Source organism: Phalacrocorax aristotelis, chromosome 1 (genome assembly GCF_949628215.1).
Source record: "Phalacrocorax aristotelis chromosome 1, bGulAri2.1, whole genome shotgun sequence".
NCBI lineage: Eukaryota > Metazoa > Chordata > Aves > Suliformes > Phalacrocoracidae > Phalacrocorax > Phalacrocorax aristotelis.
Genome location: NC_134276.1, coordinates 134,572,470 through 134,593,738, shown reverse-complemented (window position 1 = coordinate 134,593,738; position 21,269 = coordinate 134,572,470). Strand labels below are relative to the sequence as shown.

Genomic DNA, 21,269 nt, shown 5'->3' with positions numbered 1-21,269 from the left:
AATAGGCAAAATTAATTCAATGGCAGCATAAGCTAAGTAATATGTTACATCATGTAATATCACAAAAAATATGTATTAATAAAAGCCTGACAGCTGCTTAATCATCTGCACAGTGACAGCTGCAAAATATCACTAGGGATTTGAATTACAAGGCTCAGGAAGCAATATAGTGCATGAAGAAAATCAGCAACAGAATCTGAAACAACAGAAATTAATTAAAAAAGCAAGAGCAGAACAGCTATGCAAGAGTCATGTGAATTAGTGATGCCATGACTCATGACACCTTTCAGAGGTTACCTGCTTGATCCTCTATTCTGACAGGAATTTCAGGCAGTTTGAATTTTGATGAGGAGGACACAGAAGAGGAAGAAGCTAGTAAGAGACCAGCATCTCACTCACCATATCCTGAATCTGAGAGGCCTAGTTCTGCAACCAGCGAGAAATCTTTTGCAGTAAGTGTCTTGAAATCCATTTCTGATACAGGCTGGGCACATGCTTGATTTTAGTATTAACCCGTTGAGCACTGGGTTAAAAATACAGTAGTTGCAGCTACAGTTAGCTAGCATGTTAATCCCTGAAGGTAGAGGAAGGTCATTATTGTCAAGTTATCTGACAGAAGGGCCATTGAGTTAAACACAAAGACCTGGTAAAGATCAAAGGAACAATGGTGGGCGGAGGAACCCAAGTAGTCTAATCAGTGAAGATGGAAACACAGTGAATCAGCTACTCCTATGATCCTGAAAGGAGACAGATTAGACCATTGTCTCTGGTGTAAAATCCACCAAGATGACTCAGAGAATCTCTGAAATGCCATGCAAACTTAAGAGGGATCACTGCCTGAAGGTTTATACCATTTATTGTGGGATGCAAGGGGGAACAGAATTTTGGAATGGAACAGAGAATTCTGGGATCGGACAAAACTTTTTGTGGGGTGTTTAGGTGAAGGGACTCAAGAGGGAAAAGAAAAGGGTCAAGGTGGATCAGGGAGTAATAAGCATGGGAAAATAGGGGACTAAAGGGGGTACAAGGCACCAGATGCATGTAAACAGCTGCAAAATGATATGTTTGTCTGGCCAAGCCTTGTGCCTGATTACTGCAGCATGTCCTACCATCTCCTAAAACTCCATTTCTAACTATTTCCTATGTGAATGTGTTCTCGTGTGTTTGTGTGTGTGATACACACATACATACATACACACACACACATACATATGCTAACAAGCTATATGCTGGACTGGCCAGTGAGTTGGAAGACACCAGCATCAGGAAGACCCAGGATCTGAGCTAGTGACCAGATAAAGAGCATAACGTTTGGGTGCGGATGCTGGACAGCCTTAAAAGTCTATGCTATTCTATTACCATGAATAGTAATTCAAAAACCCATATTGAGTATACTTGTGAGGTGACTGTGTGGATCTTGTGCTACACTAGTGAGTGAGTAGTACAAGAGGTCTGGGTGTTAGCTACTTGGGAGACTGGGCTAGGGGTGCCATCTGCTGGAGATACAGGGTGGGGGGTGCAGGAGGGGGGGGCCACTAGTGAATTTCAAGTCTGTGTATGTGTGTCTTTGTGTGTATTCACTCAGACTTTGTGCTGCTGTACCTGGGAATAGGGATAAACCAGCAACATCATCTCCAAGGGCAGTAAGGGAGGAAACTCCTGGATTCTGCAATCCACAAGGATTCTGCAATCCACAAGGATTCTGCAATCCACAAGGATTCTGCAATCCACAAGGATTCTGCAATCCACAAGGATTCAGCTACCTCTAAGAAAAAATTACTTTAATGACCTATACCAGATATTCATTAGAATTCCAGTTCCTTTGGTGACCATAGCTTGCATCCTGACTGAAAAACATTGTTCTAATGTTCTTCCAGCATTTAGTTGACATGGTTCTACCATCAGCTTACTCTGTTTCTGCTACTGTTCTGAACCAACATAATCTCAGTCCTCATTTCAGTCACAAAAGTCCCAGCCTGTCTTACTGCAGCATCCATCAGTTCAGCTTATCATGGTGCCTGATTTCCCACAGAATGTTTGAAGTTCTAAAAGCAGAGAGGCTCTTTGCTTAGAATATTTAGTGTCTCATCCTATTTTCCCCTTCCTAGCAATTCACTTATCTCTGGGTAATGTGTACTTTTTCTCCCCTCCCATTGGAGGGCTAGTCTTTCCTCAGAGTAAAGGTCTTCAGCCACTTTCTTCAGAGGAACACAGGTGGTCTCTCATTTAATTTCCCCTTCCTACATATATTCTTGAGACACAAGATCTCCTGTTTCAACAGACCTTTCTTTTCTTGGGGTAATACCAGAGCCTCTGATCTGATATTAATTTGCTAATATGATGTTTCTTCCCACAGGAAACAGGTGCTTCCTGTAGTCCATCCCCTCAGGCAGAATCACAGCTGGGAGAAGTAGAGAACTTGGAGGATTTTGCATTACGCCCTGCACCCCGTGGTATTACAGTCAAGTGTCGAATCACTAGAGATAAGAAGGGAATGGACCGGGGCCTCTTCCCTACTTACTACATGCATCTGGAAAGGGATGACAACAGAAAGGTATTGGAAACAGCACAAAGTATCTTGGCTAGTGTACTCCTACCACAGAATATTTTTGGTGTAAGGGAGAGCTTCTGGTAAGAAACCAGAAGCTGAGGAGAGCCAGCATGCAGATGAGGACAGCTTATACTTGACCAAGGTACTATGGAGGGAATTGGCAGATTTCAAAGCCATAATACCATGAAAGAAGAAATTAAAAAACTGTAAAAATGTCAAGGAAAAAGAGGACCAGGGAGACTGAGCTGCTCCAGAAGAAAAGGAGGGAAGACTAGAAAGGACAGTTACATTAATCAGCTGCTGAGTGAGCTGAACGGAGGAATAGGATTTCAGGGGGTGCACTTCTGGAAGAGATCAAAATTGTGGAAACAGTAATAATCACACAGAAAAAAAGGCGAATGGATGTGGGAAATGGGGAGATAACAGTTTGTATAGCAATGTCTCTGCATTCTTACAAAGCTCGTCTTGATCAAGATTTTGTATTTCCAGACATTCCTTCTTGCAGGGAGAAAACGAAAAAAGAGCAAGACATCCAATTACCTCATATCAGTTGACCCAACTGATTTATCCCGGGAAGGGGAAAGTTTCATTGGAAAACTCAGGTGAGAACCACAGATGAAAACTGCAGACAGGAGAGATTGGATTTTCATTTTAGCTGAGTTGGGGTTATGAATAACAATCTGGTATCAGTTCAGAGAGAATGAACTCACATTGTCCTGCTTAATGTAATCTGTATTCACCTGGGTTGGCAACCTTTTCTCACCATTAATATTCCTTGTGGCAATTCAGAGAAGGAAATCTGGCTTGATGCTTTTCCAGGATAGATTACAGGCTCAGTTCACTACGGGCACTTCACAGAAGCTCCTTACCGAGCTGGCAATAGGAAGATTCAGATGGCAAGAGATGTGTGTTTGCACTGTGCTGTACAGATACCTTCAGAAGATGACAAAACTTTCCACTGATGTGTGTCTCTTTCTCTGTCTTTCCATAATCTGGTATTAGGTCAAACCTCATGGGAACAAAATTTACAGTCTATGACCATGGAGTTAGCCCAGTCAAGGCACAAGGTCTAGTGGAAAAGGCTCATATGAGACAGGAGCTTGCAGCTATTTGTTATGTAAGTAGCGCCTCTCTCCTTTTGCCCCTTTCTTTTTTGTCGCCTGGTTGCCAGGGAAACAGGGCCTACAAAATCATGCTGCCTGGCAGCCTCCCCCGCTTAACTTTGGAACCAACTGACCAATTTCAACCAGATACAACAAAGGGCAGAGGCCTCAAAGATAAATTCTTAAAAGTTTAATGAAAAAAAAAATTAATGCTAGGGGAGGGAGAGAGACTCAAACTAACATCCTAATGACCACCTTACCTGGCCAGTCAGCGTATCCTTTACATGGAGCCAGCCACAGCATGAACTGCCTCTTGCCCAGCCTGGTGTCTGGTAAACACAAAGAAGGAGCTGGGAGTACCCTGTGAAGCAGAGTTATATTTTGCAGAACCAAAGGCATTTTGGTGGATAGGAAGGAGGTGGTATTATTTCAGTAGCAGCTTGTTGTTGGTAAGGATATGGTTCCAGGGGAAATCGTGATTCACTAGGTCTGTCCTAGGGATGTTTTCTTTGGTCTTGTGAATCACCTTGGTTAGGCTTCAGAGTGAGGAGGTCCTTGTGGACACTCTAGAACTATGTAAGCATTCTCACATCGCATTGTTTCATATTCCAGTCCTAAAGTTTGAGTAAAATTTGAGGTTCTTGACAAAATGATGGCCAGTTAAGTGGAAGGATTTTTACTTTTATCGTAGGTATAGCAGCAGAAATTTAAAGGCGCATTAGCCTACTGGAGCATGATCTTGATTTTTTGCTGTTGATCTTAATGGCACTTGGGGAAAAAAATTGATGCGATAATTCCAGTACTAGCCAGTTTACAGAATTATCACTGGATATTTTCTTTGTATACAGTATTCTTCAGTTCCCCACCTAACTGTACACAGCAAGGTGTTAAAATGAGTACAGCAGATAATACAAAGTCAGCTTTTCAGACTTCTGAACTTTTATCTGCAAGAAGTTAATAAAGTTCATATATTAATAAAATCAGTGCCCTCATTCTCATATGTGCCCTAGATTTCTGAAGTGAAATAATAGAGGTTGCAAACCCAAAGACCTTTTTTTCTGTGTCTGCAAAATGTACTAGCATGTTTGGAGAAGCTGTATCACTTCTATCAATCAGTTCAGTACTTCTAAAAGATTCTGGCTTTTTAATTGGTCTTTGGGAATTGTAAAGGTTATCACTGACATTGTTACAGAACACTTTAAATGGACCCTTGGATTTTGGCTGATATTATTAAATGGATAGTTTAGAATGCCAAGACTTTATTCCTTTGCTTTTTATACTCAGTCCACTTGGAGCAGTCTCATGCAGTACTCTGGAAGAATCTGTGTGTCTTAAGATTGAAGCTTGGATAGATGCTGAATACTTTGTCTTCTGGGTCTGTTCTTAATCATTTATAAAAGAGCATGATTTAAGAGAAAATTGTAGGTATGCTCTTAAACATAAATAACAGCTGCTAAAAAAGAATGTTATTCATTCTTCAGAAACATTTTAGCCTAAATGGTGATAACATAGACTCAGGTCAAAGATGTTTGCTTTTATCATGCTTAAGGCTTGTTCACTAGCAAGATTTTAACGCGTTTTTGCATCAGATGTAAAAACTTATGCTTGGAAATTGCACAAATTGCACTTGTCTGATTTCATTATAAATGTTCATTAGAATAACAGATGCGTTCTAAATTAGGTAATACTCTGTATGTCTCTTAACACAGTTCTCAAAATGTGAGTGAACACTGTTCTCAGTGATTAAACACAGTTGTAAATAGATAACTGCTACTACAGTTGTAGCTAACAAATCTCCAAAAAACAATATAAATGTGGATTCAAATTAAGTTTTGCTGTTGTTCCTTCTTCAAGATGGAGAATCTCATTTACTGAAAATAATGTCTTTCTTTGTCTTTCAGGAAACCAATGTGTTAGGATTCAAGGGTCCCAGAAAAATGTCCGTGATCATTCCAGGAATGAATATGAATCATAAGCGAATTCCAATCCGTCCACGAAACGTGAGTTTGGTCATGTTTCAGATTGGAGGAAGAGGTTAAAACTTTCATGTAGAGGTCTGGATGTTACTGGCAATCAGGGGTTTTAGAGCAAGGTTGTTAATACCCAGGGCTTTTGCAAGTCTGGTGGAGAGTAAATAGAGTTTAGCCTAAAGGTGTTGATTGATTTGTTCTTGCCTTTTACCTAATTTTTAGCCTTCTGAATAGTGTTTGTATCCTTACTTGTCCTTTGGTCAGCCTAAATATTATTTACTTGGCTATTGCAATGGCTTGTGTATATTGTTGCTGTTGCACCTATAACCCCTCCTCATGGGTGGGACCCTGCTACGCTGAGAGCTGGATGAACACAGAACAAACTTGCTTCTTTCAGGACCTTACATTCTTAGCCAGTGTAGGAATTACAACAGATAGATGATAAACAGATGAGGTGGTATTCTGGTGTAGCAGCAAGAGAGTAACTACTTTTGATCAGAATGCTGTCAGTCTTTTTGTAGGAATCACAGAAAAGGAGGATTCTTTAAGAAGGAAGTGGCATGAGGAGAAGGATGGAGTTTTGTGGTGGTTTTTAGCAAGGATTTCTTATACATATGGGGGATGTTATAGCTAAAAGCTTACAGAACTGTATCTGAAGGTATGTTAAGGTGTATGATGAAAATCATTTGGTTGCCTTAATGTGGGTTTTATTGTTCAGTGTGATAGAAGATCAAAAGACAGAAAGGACAGATGCCATCTAAAAGACATTGTCTGTTTTAAGGTAGAAAATGGTATTTGCAGCCATGTTGTGAGTAGATAAGAGTAGGACAAGAGCGTATTTGTTGAGGTCAGAGAAAAAAGATCTTCAAGAATGGAAATTCAGAGTCACAAGAGCCTGGAAAAGAGGTTTAATTTTGTGAATGGACAGGACAATTATATCTGGAGGTGGTCATTTGTCTATCATCATTCAATTGGTGTTGCCATCTCCCCGTCAGCACAGTGATGATTCCATGGCCTTGCCTTTATTTTTCTCCCCTATTTTCTCAACTGTTTTGCTAGCAGGCAAGCGTACTGACAGTGGACAAGACTGAAACACAAAGCTGTTCTGAAAAGTTGGCAAAGCTTTCAGTGTAGGGTTTTTGTCTTCTTTCTCTGTAGTGCAATGCCTCTGATTTAGCAATACTGCTCCAACTTTAAAGGAGGAAACATTGCATCTAAATGCTCTTTGTTGGTGCCAATTCTCGACGTTCTTTCTGCATCTATATAAAGTAGATAAAGATAAAAATAAAGATAGAAAGTAACTACTTTAAATTGAACAGTAAATTTTATTTAGGTTATCCTCAAAAATCCACTATTGTATCTGTATACAATACTAAAACTGTTACTATAGCTGTATCAGTCAGACCTCCACAACAAGGTGCTTTCTGATCATTTTTTCCCATTAAATAACTTCAGTTTGGATTAGTTTTCTTTGGATTATTTTTCTTTAGCATACACTATTTTGGTTTGGATTTTATTTGTTGCAGAACTTCTAAAATTAAATCATAAGCTGTGTTTCACTCACTACTATTTGCAGCTCCTTGTAACTAATTCTGTTTGTTAAATTTAATGTGCTGGGTTTACCTCATTTTGTATCTTTTTGGTTTTATTTATCTTTTTCATATTGTCCATCACTTACTGGACCCAATAAGATGACATTTAACCTACTTAAGGCACACATACAGCCTGCGGCAGCCTTTGGACTTTCTACTGAAGCGCTCCAGGGCCTGGCACTCTGCAGTTAATTGTAGATTTGTTTGTTTATTTCAAAGCTTAGACTTTTAGAAATGGAAGCTAGATCCAACAGGATCCAAGAAAGCTTGTGAGACTTGGAGAGTATTCGGGCCAGCAGGATGGCACTCATCTGTGGCCTGTGAATTGCTTCCTTTTCTGTACACACACTTTCTTCTCTCTCATTCTTTCTTGTTTGGGTAGGAATATGGTGATAGCTTATTTAGCGGAAAGGAATGCTTGGACTGTGAATCCATGAAAGTATCTTCCTGGTACTTGCAGGATTTTCAGTAGAACTGAGTTTAAGTGCTGTCATTGTGTTTCATTAAACAGGGAATGACCTTCAAGTGACAGAGTGCACACACAAGAGAGGCAGTACTCAAAAGCAGAGCAATTCCAAATCTGATAAATATATTTCTTTCTTCTGAACAGGAACATGAGAGCCTGCTGTCAAAATGGCAAAACAAAAATTTAGAGAACCTCATTGAGTTGCACAACAAGGCTCCAGTCTGGAATGATGATACTCAATCCTATGTTTTGAACTTCCATGGGAGAGTCACTCAGGCCTCAGTGAAGAACTTCCAGATTGTCCATGACAATGACCGTAAGAATCTGATGGAGACTGTGTGGGCTTATTCAAACAGGGAGAACCCAATTTATTTAATGAGGTTTGGGAAGCATAGGACACCCTTCCTGGAGAAGGGAGACTGGGTGGGTGAACTCAGCTCAGGATTACTGGGGACTTCTGAGCTGTCAAGACACAATTATATAAGGCCTCCCTTTTTCTGGGGTGGGTGCAGAGACTGCTGTATATAGCTGCAGCAAAAGAAGGGGCAAAAGCAAGCTTCCTGAAAGGAAAAAAAAGGATTAACATGGCACCTTCAGCCCAGCAAAAGAGTGGTTTGAGATTTGGTTCTGAGAAGAAAGGTAATCTCTAGAATAACACAGTTACTCTAGAGAACAGATTTCAAAACAACTCTGGTGAGACAGAATGGATACACTAACCACATATATTTGGGACTGCCAGACATGTGTTTTTTTGTTTGTGGATTTTTTTTTTATTTTGTTTGGGGTTTTTTTTGTTTGGTGGTGTGTTGTTTTGTTTGTTTTGGTTTTTGGGTGTTTTGTTGTTTGGTTGGGTTTTTTTTTCATTGTTTGTCTCTGAATCTTTCTTTTTCTCCCCAGCTGACTACATTGTAATGCAGTTTGGTCGTGTAGCAGAAGATGTGTTCACTTTGGACTATAATTATCCTCTCTGTGCTCTTCAGGCCTTTGCTATTGGACTCTCCAGCTTTGATAGTAAATTGGCCTGTGAATGAGAGACAACAGGCTTGAAACATGGAACTCGCTCCCATCCCTGCATCTTGTTTTAAGAGTTCCAGGTCGAGTAATGAAAAGCATATTGGGGATGGAAGGGAACTGGAGGACAGACTTCTGCAGGCTTATTAGAAAGCAAATACCAGGCCTCAGAGCATTATGACAGTTGACAGTAGACCATCTTAGGAGACCATCCCAAGACTGAGCAGTCTCTGTATGCACTGTGGAAGAACAAGAAATATGGGTGATGGGAACAAGAAATATGGGATGGGTGATGTCATCAGTGTTGATTCTGCTTTCAGAATCCTTGTAATGGATGCTGCATGAGAGTGGGCTAAGGAATTTAGTCCACTAATTGGAACCCCTTGCACCTGGGATTAGAAGAATAATGGTTTAGTGTTCATATGCCTTGGAACTTCCACAGCGCCCCTGGAGATGATGCTACTGATCTGATCATGAGCTCTTGAGTTCCTGATCAGATGAATTCAGAAAAAAAGGAGGAAAGTTCTCTTTTGCCCTGTGTAGCATTTTGCTGTCTGTTACAACAGACACAGAAGGATTCCAGTTATGGCTCTATGCAACCATAGGTAATGTTCAACAAATACATAGCTGGAATGAGACATTGGCTCTAATAAAACAATTTTACTCTGTGGGATGATTCTCTGTTAAGGCTGGTAGTCCAGTTCCCTTTCCTTATTCTAATTGCTCCATATCCCTTGACAGTCTTTTTACCAAATAAAGAACAATCGAATCTCAAAAGCTCCCTTTTTAGTTGGTGATGATATATGAGTTGCTGTTTCTGTTATTCTTAACCATGTGAAAAATGACACTGAATAGATGATAAATATGACTGAATTTGGCAGAAGGTAGTATTGTAACAATATACAGTACTATTCCTGAAAAGCAGTGTTCTAATTGATTGAATCTAGACTGTAAGCTGATCAGATGTTGCTGTACGCTTCTATGGGAGAACTTATCTTGGGCCGCATATCTCCGGGACACAGGGCTCTACCCACCCTGGGGACAGTGATGCACAGACATCAATATGATGGATACAAAATGTCCGTTTATTTAACTGCATCACACGCTTATATAGCTCTTGTGCTTCCTGTTCCTGCCACTCCTATGGGGAGGAGTCTATCTTTCCATCACAGCCCGTGATCTTCCGGTCGCCGATCCCTGTCTATTCCCCTACAATCAGAAATATTTTTAAATTTCTCCATTGTTTGTAAAATGTGCTATATTTTTAGGAATAAGTTAGTGACCAATTTAATTTTTCTTAACATGACACTATCTCAAGTCATGACATATTAAAGTACATTTTATATAAATAATTTTAACCTGACTATAAGAAGGAGTTACCTCAAAAGGAGATTACAGGTGTTTTCAAAGGCATCAGTAAGTTTAATAACATTAATAAATGTATCACGGGGCTTTGCAATGTGTCATTCCAGTGTTCCATTTTTAATGCTGGATGTACAATATGGAGACTGTAGGTCACAGCACAGAATGCTGCTTGGTTCCTATGGCCTTTATTCATCAGAGTGAATCGCTGCACACCGTGACGTGTAAGCCTCGTAGCCACTGTGTACTAAAGCATAGAACAGTTACTATCTTGCCTGTTTCATGGTCGTTATGCATATTCGTGACGATCCTGAAAAACTCTACCCCTCTATTGAGACAAGAATAGGTGTTTTCCAGTTTTGGATATTGTCATTGTCAGCAGACTAACTGTTTCAAGCTCCAAAAAGCCAGATTTATTGCTTTTGGTCTCTGGAATCTTTGCAGTTGTATATATCTCTTGCTCTTTCAAAATAATGAAACTTTTGGAAGACATTTTCTGATATTGCCAGGAAAAGAAATTATGGTAATCATGTGTAAACTCTGTATTTAACTGTAAATTATGAATTGATGGTAAGAACTCCAGTTTGCATATCTCTCAATACCCATTTTGCATTAGATGATGAGCTGTTGTCTTGAGATGATTTTGGCAAAGAGAACTTGAACCATGGATCTCTTTTCTGCCTTTGTGTGCTTCCTGCTCATCAGGGTGGGGACAAGACCTGGCAGTGTGTTCCAGTTGGGCTCTTCTGAGTTCTTGGCTAATGGCTCCTGCATTCCCTCTACCCATCCAGAAAAACTAAGTCAGCTTGTTACCTCTCTGATTATTTTTCAGACTAGGACTGTGTGAAAGAAACTGCTGTGTGTTAGTCTGGGGTGACCTGAAGGTAGAATGCTAATTTCCAATTCAAGATTATTTTCTCTGTGCTCAGAAGGCCACAGTAGCACACCCTTACTCACCCTCTCAGTTAGGTGGCTTGTCAGCAATGCCTCTTCAAGCTATTTGTTGACATCAAATGATCCTAGCAGGGTCAGGGCCTCTGGGTCTCAGTCAAAATGTGCAGACAAATGAACTGATTCAGTGCTTTTTTTATCAGATACTGTTTTACATTAATTGTATTTATAACTTTTTATATCTAAATGAAAATAAACTAATTTATATATTGAAAAAATCCTTAATTCTAAATGAGTTTTTTGTAGGATTTTGCTGTCACTTGTGGGTTTTCTTTGTTCCTCCTGCACTATGTACTACGTCAGTATCTTCCTGTCTCCTTGTATCTCATCTCTCTTCTTACTCCCCCCTTTCCTTTTTAATTCCCAGTTCTCTTCCTTTGCAGTGTTTTTTTCATACACTTTTAGAAGTCTGGGAATAAATGTAAGGTTAGTCTCTCTAATACTTATTCCTCACCCACCCCTCCATCAGCAGGTCTTCCTATATAATTCTTGGTTTCCATTTGATTCTCTTTAAGTCACTTTTCTGCTCTGTGTTTGTAATGTTTCTCCCAGCACCCAGTTAGGGCTTTTGAGGTGGTTCTTGATGCATTTTCCTACCCTCCTTCCGAACCCCTTCTACTGCTGAAGTACAATACCATACATTTCTGAATCAAGAACTGAAATAAAACAAGGCTAGGAGGAACACCAAGTTGAAGTGGTTATCTTTTTCTGTTTCCATTGGGAGATATATGAACCTCAGTAAGAGGAGATACAGTGGTTCTGATAATCAGAAACTGATGCAGCTCTCAATATGTAGGCCCTGTTCTTCAGGTACCTTTCAGGTACCTTTTGTTCCCTTCCCCCCCCCCCCCATGTCCATCTGAGCCAAATTAGGTTTAACTAGGAGAGGAAACTGAGCAGGAAATACTACTGGGCATTTGTTCTTTAGTACAGCAATATTGGTTGTGTACATGTAAATGTAACATTCTTGAAATCCCAAAGAGATCTTAAAACAAAGGAAGCATATTAAACCATTAAATATGAATCCTAAAGGCAGGCCTAGCAGACTAAAACAGCTCCTAGGCTGCTATAAGTTCCTTAGCTCACAAATATAAAAGACAGTGAATAATTTCTTGCTCTTTTAGGGGTCAGTCCCACTCTCATTGAAGTTTTGCTGCTGGATTTGGTAGCAGTAGGACAGGGGTTTTTGTTACTATTGGCAAAATAATTATACTTTACTTGGTGTGCTCCTCTACTTGCTGGTATTAACAGCTCTGTAAATCTCTCAGCTGACACTGAATTAGGTTTCCTGTTCCTGGTACAGAAGACAAGCAAAGCCTTGCCTGTGATTTACAGGTCAAGAGCTAAGAGTTCGTGCGAAGTCTTGTGAAACTGAGATATGGACAGATTCCTTCTTTGATGGTCAGGAATCTCATCTTCTCTGCCACAGTGTCAAACTGTTGTAAATGACTGCAGTTTGGAACTACTGCTGCTGAAACCCAGAACGAAGAAAGATGCTTAGAGTATCCTGGGGCCAAGAGATTTGGCCCAGCATATGGTTATGAAGGATAGTAGAAAAGCAACGCTGGTGTATTGGCTTCCTTACTAACAGGGAAAACAGCCTGCTACAGCTGTGAAAGCCCTGCCGTGAAGGAAGGCAGAGACCCTGTACCCACTCTTGTGTCTCTTGAAATGTAGTCTATAGAGTTTTTGTCTTCTCATTCCGTCCCTTAACATGTTCTACATGGAATTGTTCTTTACCTGCTGGAAGCTGGAGGTTACTTCTTTGGCCCCAAAATGAGAGAAAAATCCAGAAGCAAACTAACCTTGACAAAACACATTAAGGTAACACATTATAGCTGTAACCTGCTCTGGTCATTTAACATTTAATTTAGCAAATACATAAATAGGTGAATGTATTCTAGAGGATGGAATTTGTGACCATTTACTTTGCTTAAATTAACATTTCCAAACAAGGCGAACCATTGTACTGTCTACAACAGAACAGCTTAAAATTGTGAAGAAAATAAAGGATTGTTTTTGAATGCTTAATTGAATTGAGCCCTTTATTAAAGGGAAAGTAATACTATTTTTCTGTGAAAAAATACTTTTAAAATAAAGCGGTATATCAAAGTCATTCAATAGAGTATGGATAGGGTTGGGGAATTAAGTCTAATCAGCTTGCCCAACTCCCTCTGCTTTCTTTTCTAAGCAGAATACTTTGCTTCCATACTACTACTAGTAAAGGAAAAAAAAAAAAAAGACAAAACCACCACCAAAACCCCTCAGTTCTCTTGAGTGGGTTTCCATCTGTAATTGACTGGAGTCCTGCAAACAATTTGTGTGATGATTCACAGGAAGGAATAGGTTTCAATTCCTTCTCTTTGAGCTATGTTATTCTGCAGGGAAATGGGAGCAAAACAATACGTTAGTCACATAATCATGAGACCTGGCCTAGAATTCACAGTGAACAGATGTGATGAGAAGCGAGCTGCCTTTAACATATATTTGTTTTCATTAGCTAACATGTTTTTAAATATGGCTTAGGAGAAACAGTGGCTAAATGAGATCTTCACAGGGCTTTATACAACAAACAAAAACCACTAAATAATTGCATTGAGTTTTGTAACTTCATCTTATTTATCTTGTATGTGCTCTTGATTCCTACAGTTGTATCAGAAAACTTTTTTCTGAAGTATTCATAAAATAAAATTATTGCTGCATTGCCTTACAGAATTACTTACAGAAAAGTAATTAAGTCTATAAAAAAGATTACTAACATTGGTTCTCTTCGGCACTGCCAAACTAAAAAAAAAAAAATTTAAAAAAAGTGGAGTTGGCATACCAAATTACAAGACTAAGTTTATGAAGTTGATGGGGTTTGCCATCTGGTTTCTGAGGCCTCAGGGCATATTTAGGTCCTGTTTTCAGTCTCTTATCTGCAACTTGAAAGAGTTGCGAACTTTTTAAGCGTTGGGTTCTTACCAAAACTTGAGATTTTTTTTTTCTTAATCCATTTCTTCAATATACTGAAGTTTTAAACAGAGCTGTGTATTAACTCTGCCACAGGTAGTTACATGCACACCAGACACCTGTGATAAAGTCGCCTGCTGGAGACATGGAAGTTTACTTTGCAGAGGTATCTACACTGCCCAGAGCTGCTAATAGGATGTAGTTACACTTACTAAACTCGCTGTTTTACTACTGCTTTTGTTTTGGAGATGTGGCTTTCCAGCGCTAGCGCAGCTCTCAGCCTTGTATCAGCATTTTCTAGCGCAGCGCGTTGGCATTCCTGTATGAACGGGTAGGAGAATAGCGGCGAGACTGAGAAAAGCCACGGAGTTCATCGCTTCATTGTTAGGCGAGCGGTTTATAGGGTGCTCCCGGGACAATTAAACTGTTACAGCCACTTCTGCGGTGCCGGGGTGGGTTTGTTTCGCAGCGGCTCAGCTGTGCGGGGTGGAGTTCACATCCCGAGGTGCCTCCGGAGAGGTGCTGCCCCGAGGAGCTGCGCCGGGGGCGGCTTCCCGGGACGGAATTCCCGGGCGCGGCGCCCCCTCGCCCGGCGCCTGCGGGGCCGCTGCCGAACCCCGGCAGCACCGGAGTCCCGTCCCGGGAGAGCACCCGGCGAGCGGCGGCTCTTCCCCCGGCTGCGGCCAGCCCGTCCCGGCCGCGGGCTCCAACTTCCCCCTTGCCGCCGATTCCTCGCGCTCCCGCTGCCGCCCGCTCCCCCCTCCCGGCGAGGAGTTTCCTTCCTCCGCTCCCCCCGGTGCGGGCGGCCTTCCCCCGCCCCGCCAGCCCCCTCTTCCGGCCATTGCCCGCGCTCCCTCCGCCCTGGCCACACACGGCCCCAGCCGGGCAGCGCCGGCCCCGCTGGGTTTTGTTCCCAACTCCGCCCCGGTCCTTCTCCAGCCCCCCCACGCTCCCCCGGCCAGTCCCCTCCCAGTCCCTGCGTTAGCCGGCAGTCCCCTCCCTCGACCGCGTTCATTTCATACCAACTCTCATTCCTCGCATTCCTCACTTCCTCCTTTCAAACTCCAGGGGAAATAAAAACCCTCCCTTTTCCTCCCAAACTCCTGCCCGGCCGCGGCCGCCGCCGCCACCCCCTCCCCTCCCTCCCCTACCCGCCGCCGCCCGGGCTCGGCGTCCCGCCGGCCGCTCGGCGCTCCTCAGGTGAGTCTCGGCTTTGTGCCGCTCCCCGCTCCGCTCGCGGCCCCAGCCCGGCTTTGTTCGCGCCGGCCCCGCCGCGGCGGGACCCGTGAAGGGGGAGCCCCGAGGGCAGCCGTGGCTCCCCGGCAACTTTTCTCTTTCTCTCCGCCGTGACGGCGGCGGTGCGGGGCGAGGAGCCGAGCCTCCCGCTCCGCCCGTCCAAAGCCTGCTCCCACGCCTGCGGGCTCGGGGGTGGGGATCGGGCGGGGGTGAGGGGCCGGCGCGCAGTAACAGCCCTCATCTGGTCTTTTGGCAGAAAGTCCTGGAGCAGAAGGAGGATTTGAAGCCGGCCCGTGCTGTCTCTACGGAGCAACAGCCGCTCTTGCCTTGCTCAGGTCGGGACACGCTATTTCATGATCGCTTCCCCGCGGGGTTAAGGGGCGCGGGTGCCTGCAGGAGTGGGGGCGAAAGGGAGGGTTTGGGGCCGGTCATGTGCGACAGAGGAGGCACAGGCGTACAAAGGAAGCGATGGGAACATCCTCCATGGAGGCTCCGGCGGCTTCCCCCGTCGGGAAGGGGCTGCCAGCGCTGGGACTTCCAGACCTCGGTCGCCTGAAAACTGCTGGCACTTCTAGTGGAAAAAATAGGTTTCGGTACCGTTCGTAGAGATGTTCTTGGGGAGGGTGGAGGGGAGGAGCAGTACTTTCTGTAATAAATTTTAATGTAAATTATGGAAGATGTTTTGGGGGAAAACAAAACAAAAAATCATAAGCAGACCCGTCCGTGGGAAGGCATGTAGGTTGTTTTGCCCTAAAAACAGGGCATTTAGCAAAAGATGAGGGAATACAGTTTTCCCAGATCAGTTATTCTGAAGTTAGAGGTGACGTTTAGTGGCATGCCTCTGGAAGGGATTTAAATTAAAAGAAAGAAAGAAACACACACACACAAAAAACCCCAAACAAAAAGCTTCCCCAAGTAACCTTTTATCTTATGTAGATATGTCCGTTTAAACAATTCCTTGCATGGGATGCTAAAGGTGGGCCTTTTTCTGTAGAAGAGGGAAGGAGGGTAACTCAACGTATTTTAAGGACTTCTGTGAAGTACTTTATGGTGAATGGTCATATATAAGTAAAAAAAAAAACCAAACCCAACCACAACTAATCTACTAATTTTTTGTTTGTTGTTGCTGAACCTGAAGTTACACTTGTGTTACTTACTGACCTTAAGAGTTGAGTTCTGTGAATCCTCTACAAATAAACAACATAAAGTATTTTTCAAATGTAGGGGGCCTGGTGGGAGGGAAGAAGACTGGGGGGTTGGGTTTTTTTTTCTTGTTTCCTGTTACTCAGAACAGATCGGCTTCCCCTAGACCTGATTGCACTGTCTGTGTGCAAAGTGAGCAGAGCATTTGTTCACCTGTGTGTCTGTCTGTGTAGATGTAAGAGGCTTTATTGTTCTTCTACAGAAGTAAATGGGCAGTAGGACAGGGGATAGAGTAACGGGGAGTAGAGAGAGGAACAGAACAAGGGGGAAAGCAGCCTGGGTATGTAAGAAGTGCTAGGGCTGCATTGAAGCTGCTGCGCTATTAACCTGTGCAGCCTTTTGGTCTTGATAGCTTTTTCTTACAACAGAGGAGAGCCTGGATTGTGCTGTAACAAATACAGAGGGGATTCTTTATTAGGGCTGTTTGATGCTGGGATTCTGGTTTTCTCTGGAACTTGGGTTGGCAGAGCGAAGGGCAGGCAGACTGTGGGTGTAATCATGGGGTTTACCGAAAACCAGGTCTGGGTGGCTCCCTCAAACTCGAACACGCTACGAAGTCTATCATCTCTGAACTGGTGTATCAGCTCATTGTTTGCATCCTCTTGGAGGTGATCTTGGGAGCACCTAGTGTGCATGAGAATGAGTGTTAGGAATTTCTCCACTGTCTTGGTTCCTTCTACATATTTTGGATTTTTAAAATTAATTTTACCAATGGCTTTGAAGTATTCTATTATTGTGATAAGTGTTTCAATGTTAGTGTATTATGGAACATCTGTGGGAAAATGGTGGGAAAATAGTACTGCCAAGCTCTGAAGAGAAAAAGGGCTCCATGGCACTTAATCTTGCTTGCAGTTTAAAATAAAATCACAGCTGATGTTCATTTTCTTACTGAGTTATATGCTTCGCAGAACTCAAATACAGTAAGTAGAGTTTTGAGAAGGTTGCTGAAAAGTACAATTTTTAATGGATGCTGCTTGCATCTCTGGAGCAACGTTATACTAATTCACAGCTCTCCTTAGCATTATGTGTCTTTTTCTGGTTTTATCTTTCAGCTCTTGGTTCCATCACAAGGTAACTCAAGGGGTGGGCCCACAAAGACTTGAGGCTGGCACTGCTGTAGACAGAACCTGTCTGCACAGCCTCAAACTGTCCGTTTCTGCACTTGTCACACATCTTTCCTTTGTAGCTGGCGTGGGTATTGGCACTGCTGTTTATTTACCTGGGTCAGGGGGCTGATCCAGATGAAAAGTAACACTCTCTTAGAAAGTTAGTTTTCAGCCACATCTCCAGTTGAGTTAATTGTGTGATCACATAAACGCTGGTGTGCCTGGAGAAGGGGCTTAAATGATTAGAGCGTGGGCAGTGGGGGAAGAATGGGGATATTTTCTCAGCAACATTGCCATCTTTCCCACCTTTAGTTCATTGGGCCATATCTACAGTGACTCTTGTGATAGTGAAATGATCTTCTGTCTTATCTGGCCACAAGTATATTAAGAAAGTAAAAATTTGGTGGTACCTTTTTTTAAAGAGATATATATGTTCCCTATAGCTCAGATTTGTCCTTTGTTCATTTGATGGTTTGGTGGGTTTTTTGGTTTGTTTTGGTTTTTTTCTTCCTTCCCCATAAATGCTATGGAATGGATCTTCCCGTAATTTTCTTGGGCAACTTTTCCATTGCCCAATGCATTTTATCATCAGAAAAGTTTTCTTATTCTACTGCAACAGTTTTTGCCATGGTGTGTATTTCTGTGAAATGATTGCTTATTCGCCCCCGCCCGCACACCCCCACGCCCCCCCAGCCCCCGCGTTTGCACCTTCTAAGTTCTTACAAGCTACTGAGACAAAACTTTTAATAGTTTTCAATGTCTACTATTCTAGGCCTAATGATTGTTGTTTATACTGTGCTCTTCGCGTTCTTCAATTTACCTGTGTTCCTTTTGCAGAATGTGATATGATATTCCACGTGTTGGAGGTGATTTATCTCTCTCGGATGCCTGAAGTGATATCTGAGCACAGACATACAAAAGTTACATTGGTCATTTTATAGAAGCATTTGCTTTGCAGGCAACTCTTTGTTCAGCATTCTCACTCTTCTATGTCTTTAGCTCCTGCTTCTGGCAGGGCTTCTTCCTTCATTTATCTCTGTTGTTTTTCCCTGTTGTTTCTTCAGTTTCATTGCATTACTTTTTCCAGGTAGTCTTATTTGCCCACCTTGCTTCTCTTATTTGTTTTTGAGCTGTCTCTGAATCCTTTTGAGTTGCTTCTATCCACTGGTGTTTGTAATCTTCATTCTGTATCGCCTGCAGATCTCCTTAGATCTCTAACTGCCAAATGTCAAAGAAATCTGGACTGGCAAAGATCCCTGCAGCAACCCAGTAGATGGCCCCTTTACCTCCTGGTTCCATGGGTATATGTGCTTACACTTAGTTTTGAAGCCATTAGTTAATGTTCTAAGATGAGCACTACTATCCAAAGCCAATTTGAAGTAGTTTTTCAGCTATGATTTCCTTGGAGAGTAACAAATGCTATTCTAAGGCATGATGCTATTACATCATGGACTGCATTCTTATCATTCCCAAACTTCATGGCAATTCTATCCTCCTTCAAAGAGCAATCACATCTATCAACATTTACAGTAGCGAATGCTCCTCTCTCTCTCCAACTTCTGCATTATGCCCACCACCATGCTAAATAAATGCCCAACAAGTTCCTCTGTAGGGCCTTGTAAAAAGTCAGGAATTTGCATGCATGGAGCTCATTACAAGATCTGAGACTAAATGATTAGAAGGAGTTCTTTGGGGTTTGGAGGTGGTGTTTTGATGTCTTTTTTTTTTTTCCTTTGGGTTGTTTGGGTGGGTTTTGTTGTTGTTTTTTTGTTGTTGTTGTTGTGCCTGCCCCTTGGGTCCTCCTTGTTCTGGAGATGATGCAGTCACCCCCCTTTGTTTTTAACACCATATGAATTAAAAGTTTTCCTGCTAGGGAGGGGCAGGTTTTCCAGTTCCCGGTGCCACTGGCTGAGTCACTGGCTCTGTTTTTCTGTTCCGTTGTAGGTTTATAATTACCTTGTTCTTACCTTTGTTAGAATATGATTGCCAAAGGCTAGGTGTTTTACTTTGTACTTCTGAGACTTGAGTGCCAGTGACTTTCAGAGCCTGCATACAAGCCTTTGAAGCATCTGCTTTGCTGTTGCTAAAGAGAAAATAAATTCGTATAGTCCTCAAAGCGCCTCCCTTCAAACAGTATGGTAACCATTAATGACAGATGTCCAGGCAAAGTCTAATCTCTTGTAACCATGTCTGCTTTAACTGAAGGAGGAAAAGTCAAGAGAGCACTGAGCGTAGCGCTTATACTGAAATGGAAAGGGAGGATTTGCTGACATGTCTTAAGTTCATCTTACCTGATCATACTTCTCCATAGCACATCCTTGAAATAAAGCGCACTGATACCAGACTAGCAAGATTTAGAGAGGTTCTCTTGGTTTGAAAATCTTGTCAGCTTAGGGAAAAAAAAGAGAGAGGTGTACAAGAAGTTTGCATAAGGATATTTTCTCCAAGGATGCTCACTGCTCTTTGATGTATCTTTCTAAAAATAAATAAATAAAATGTTGTTTATTTCCCTGCCTCTGTTTGTTTGTGAAGGATCTATGTGAATGTAAGAAAGTAACTGTGCAGGAGAAACTATGTAAATTGCTGCTTCTCTCCACCCAGTAAGCTAACTGAAAAATAGAGAAGGACCATCTTTTTCCACTGTTTTTTGTCACAGGTTTTATTTGTAAGAACATGTTTGAAAAACTGGAGTAAAGTCTGCGGTTGTCTGTGTCCCTTTAAGAATCTAGTTTTGCTTGGCTAGCTGCCCTTGTTCTCCTGTAGATTAATCCAGCAGAAGGTATATAACCTGTTGACCTTCCTGGCGAGAAGGGTCTGGAAGGGCAAAGAGATAAATCAGAAGGTTCGTGCTTTCCTGTGATATCTGGGAGCATGTTTAACCTGTGTTTTTTCAGTTTTTGTCATTTCTTTTTTCTCTTCTTATTTTTAATTTTATTTTTTCTTAATGATTCCCGTTTGAGGGTTGGGGTTGTACTTACAGGTTCTCATGATTTTCATTTGCTTTCTGTGAAATCGCTATATGTTCAGCAGTTTGGAAATGGCAATGTGTTTATGCCACAATTGAGAGGGGAGAGTTCTGAGCTCAAAATTACACTATGCTGAGTTGAAGACAGCTCTACTGTCTCTTGTATCAAACTGGTAGAAGAACTGGAATCCAGCTAAAATGGCTAGTGGCTGTTTGTCTGCTAGGAAATTTCACACTCTTTTATGGAAAAACAAATCTTCTGGACTTTCCCCAGTGTCAGCCCTCAAGAAGTGATCATCTTAGCTGTAAGTAGTTCCTGCTGCATGTTCCAGGTGGATCATGTACTCCAAAACTCAGTTGGGGTCATTTCTGAATACCCCAAGAGAGTGCAGCTTGGTTGGTATCCATGAGTAGGGTTCATTCATATGATGCAGATGTTTCATGGTTGTTCTTTACTTAGGCATTAATTTATCAAAAGTATCAAACACCTTTAAGCTCCTGTCTACTACTAAAATCAAGGCACATGCTTAGTTGGTTGACTGAATTGAGGTCCCATTTTATATACCTGTTCTGCTGTTTTGTGGTTTGCTTTTGTCTTGAGGCTTCAGTAAAGGGCTTAGCCCTGGCCAGACAGGCCATTCCCACAACACAGACCACCTGCAAGCACTGAAGATGTGGAAATCTGTGTTCATGGGTTGTGTGGTCAGTGTGCCTGTCTATTCTGTTCTAAGTCTCTTAGCCTAGGTTCAGCTATTTCCCTTCTTGGAGACTGGCTGTAGTTTTGGAGGTAAATGTTTTCTC

At 42.1% G+C, this 21,269-nt stretch overlaps 2 protein-coding genes across 16 annotated transcripts in view; both read left to right on the top strand.

Annotated features, from left to right (window-relative positions):
* The window catches only part of TULP3 (TUB like protein 3), a 34,703-nt gene extending 23,479 nt beyond the window's left edge, over positions 1-11,224 (top strand). For both annotated transcript variants that reach the window (XM_075110208.1, XM_075110216.1), the window contains exons 5-11: positions 322-452; positions 2,357-2,554; positions 3,041-3,153; positions 3,554-3,668; positions 5,556-5,654; positions 7,827-7,998; positions 8,580-11,224. In XM_075110208.1, coding sequence (XP_074966309.1) covers positions 322-452; positions 2,357-2,554; positions 3,041-3,153; positions 3,554-3,668; positions 5,556-5,654; positions 7,827-7,998; positions 8,580-8,713 — 962 coding nt within the window. In that variant the 3' untranslated portion in view covers positions 8,714-11,224. The remainder of the gene's footprint in view (positions 1-321; positions 453-2,356; positions 2,555-3,040; positions 3,154-3,553; positions 3,669-5,555; positions 5,655-7,826; positions 7,999-8,579) is intronic.
* Positions 11,225-14,967: 3,743 nt separating this feature from the next.
* The window catches only part of TEAD4 (TEA domain transcription factor 4), a 56,354-nt gene continuing 50,052 nt past the window's right edge, over positions 14,968-21,269 (top strand). For 2 of the 14 annotated variants that reach the window (XM_075110052.1, XM_075110097.1), the window contains exons 1-2: positions 15,064-15,158; positions 15,451-15,529. The gene's annotated coding sequence lies outside the window, so the exon portion shown is untranslated. Of the gene's footprint in view, positions 15,159-15,444; positions 15,530-21,269 lie in introns of those variants that run through there. The other 12 variants (XM_075110061.1, XM_075110163.1, XM_075110108.1 and 9 more) reach the window with 10 other exon arrangements.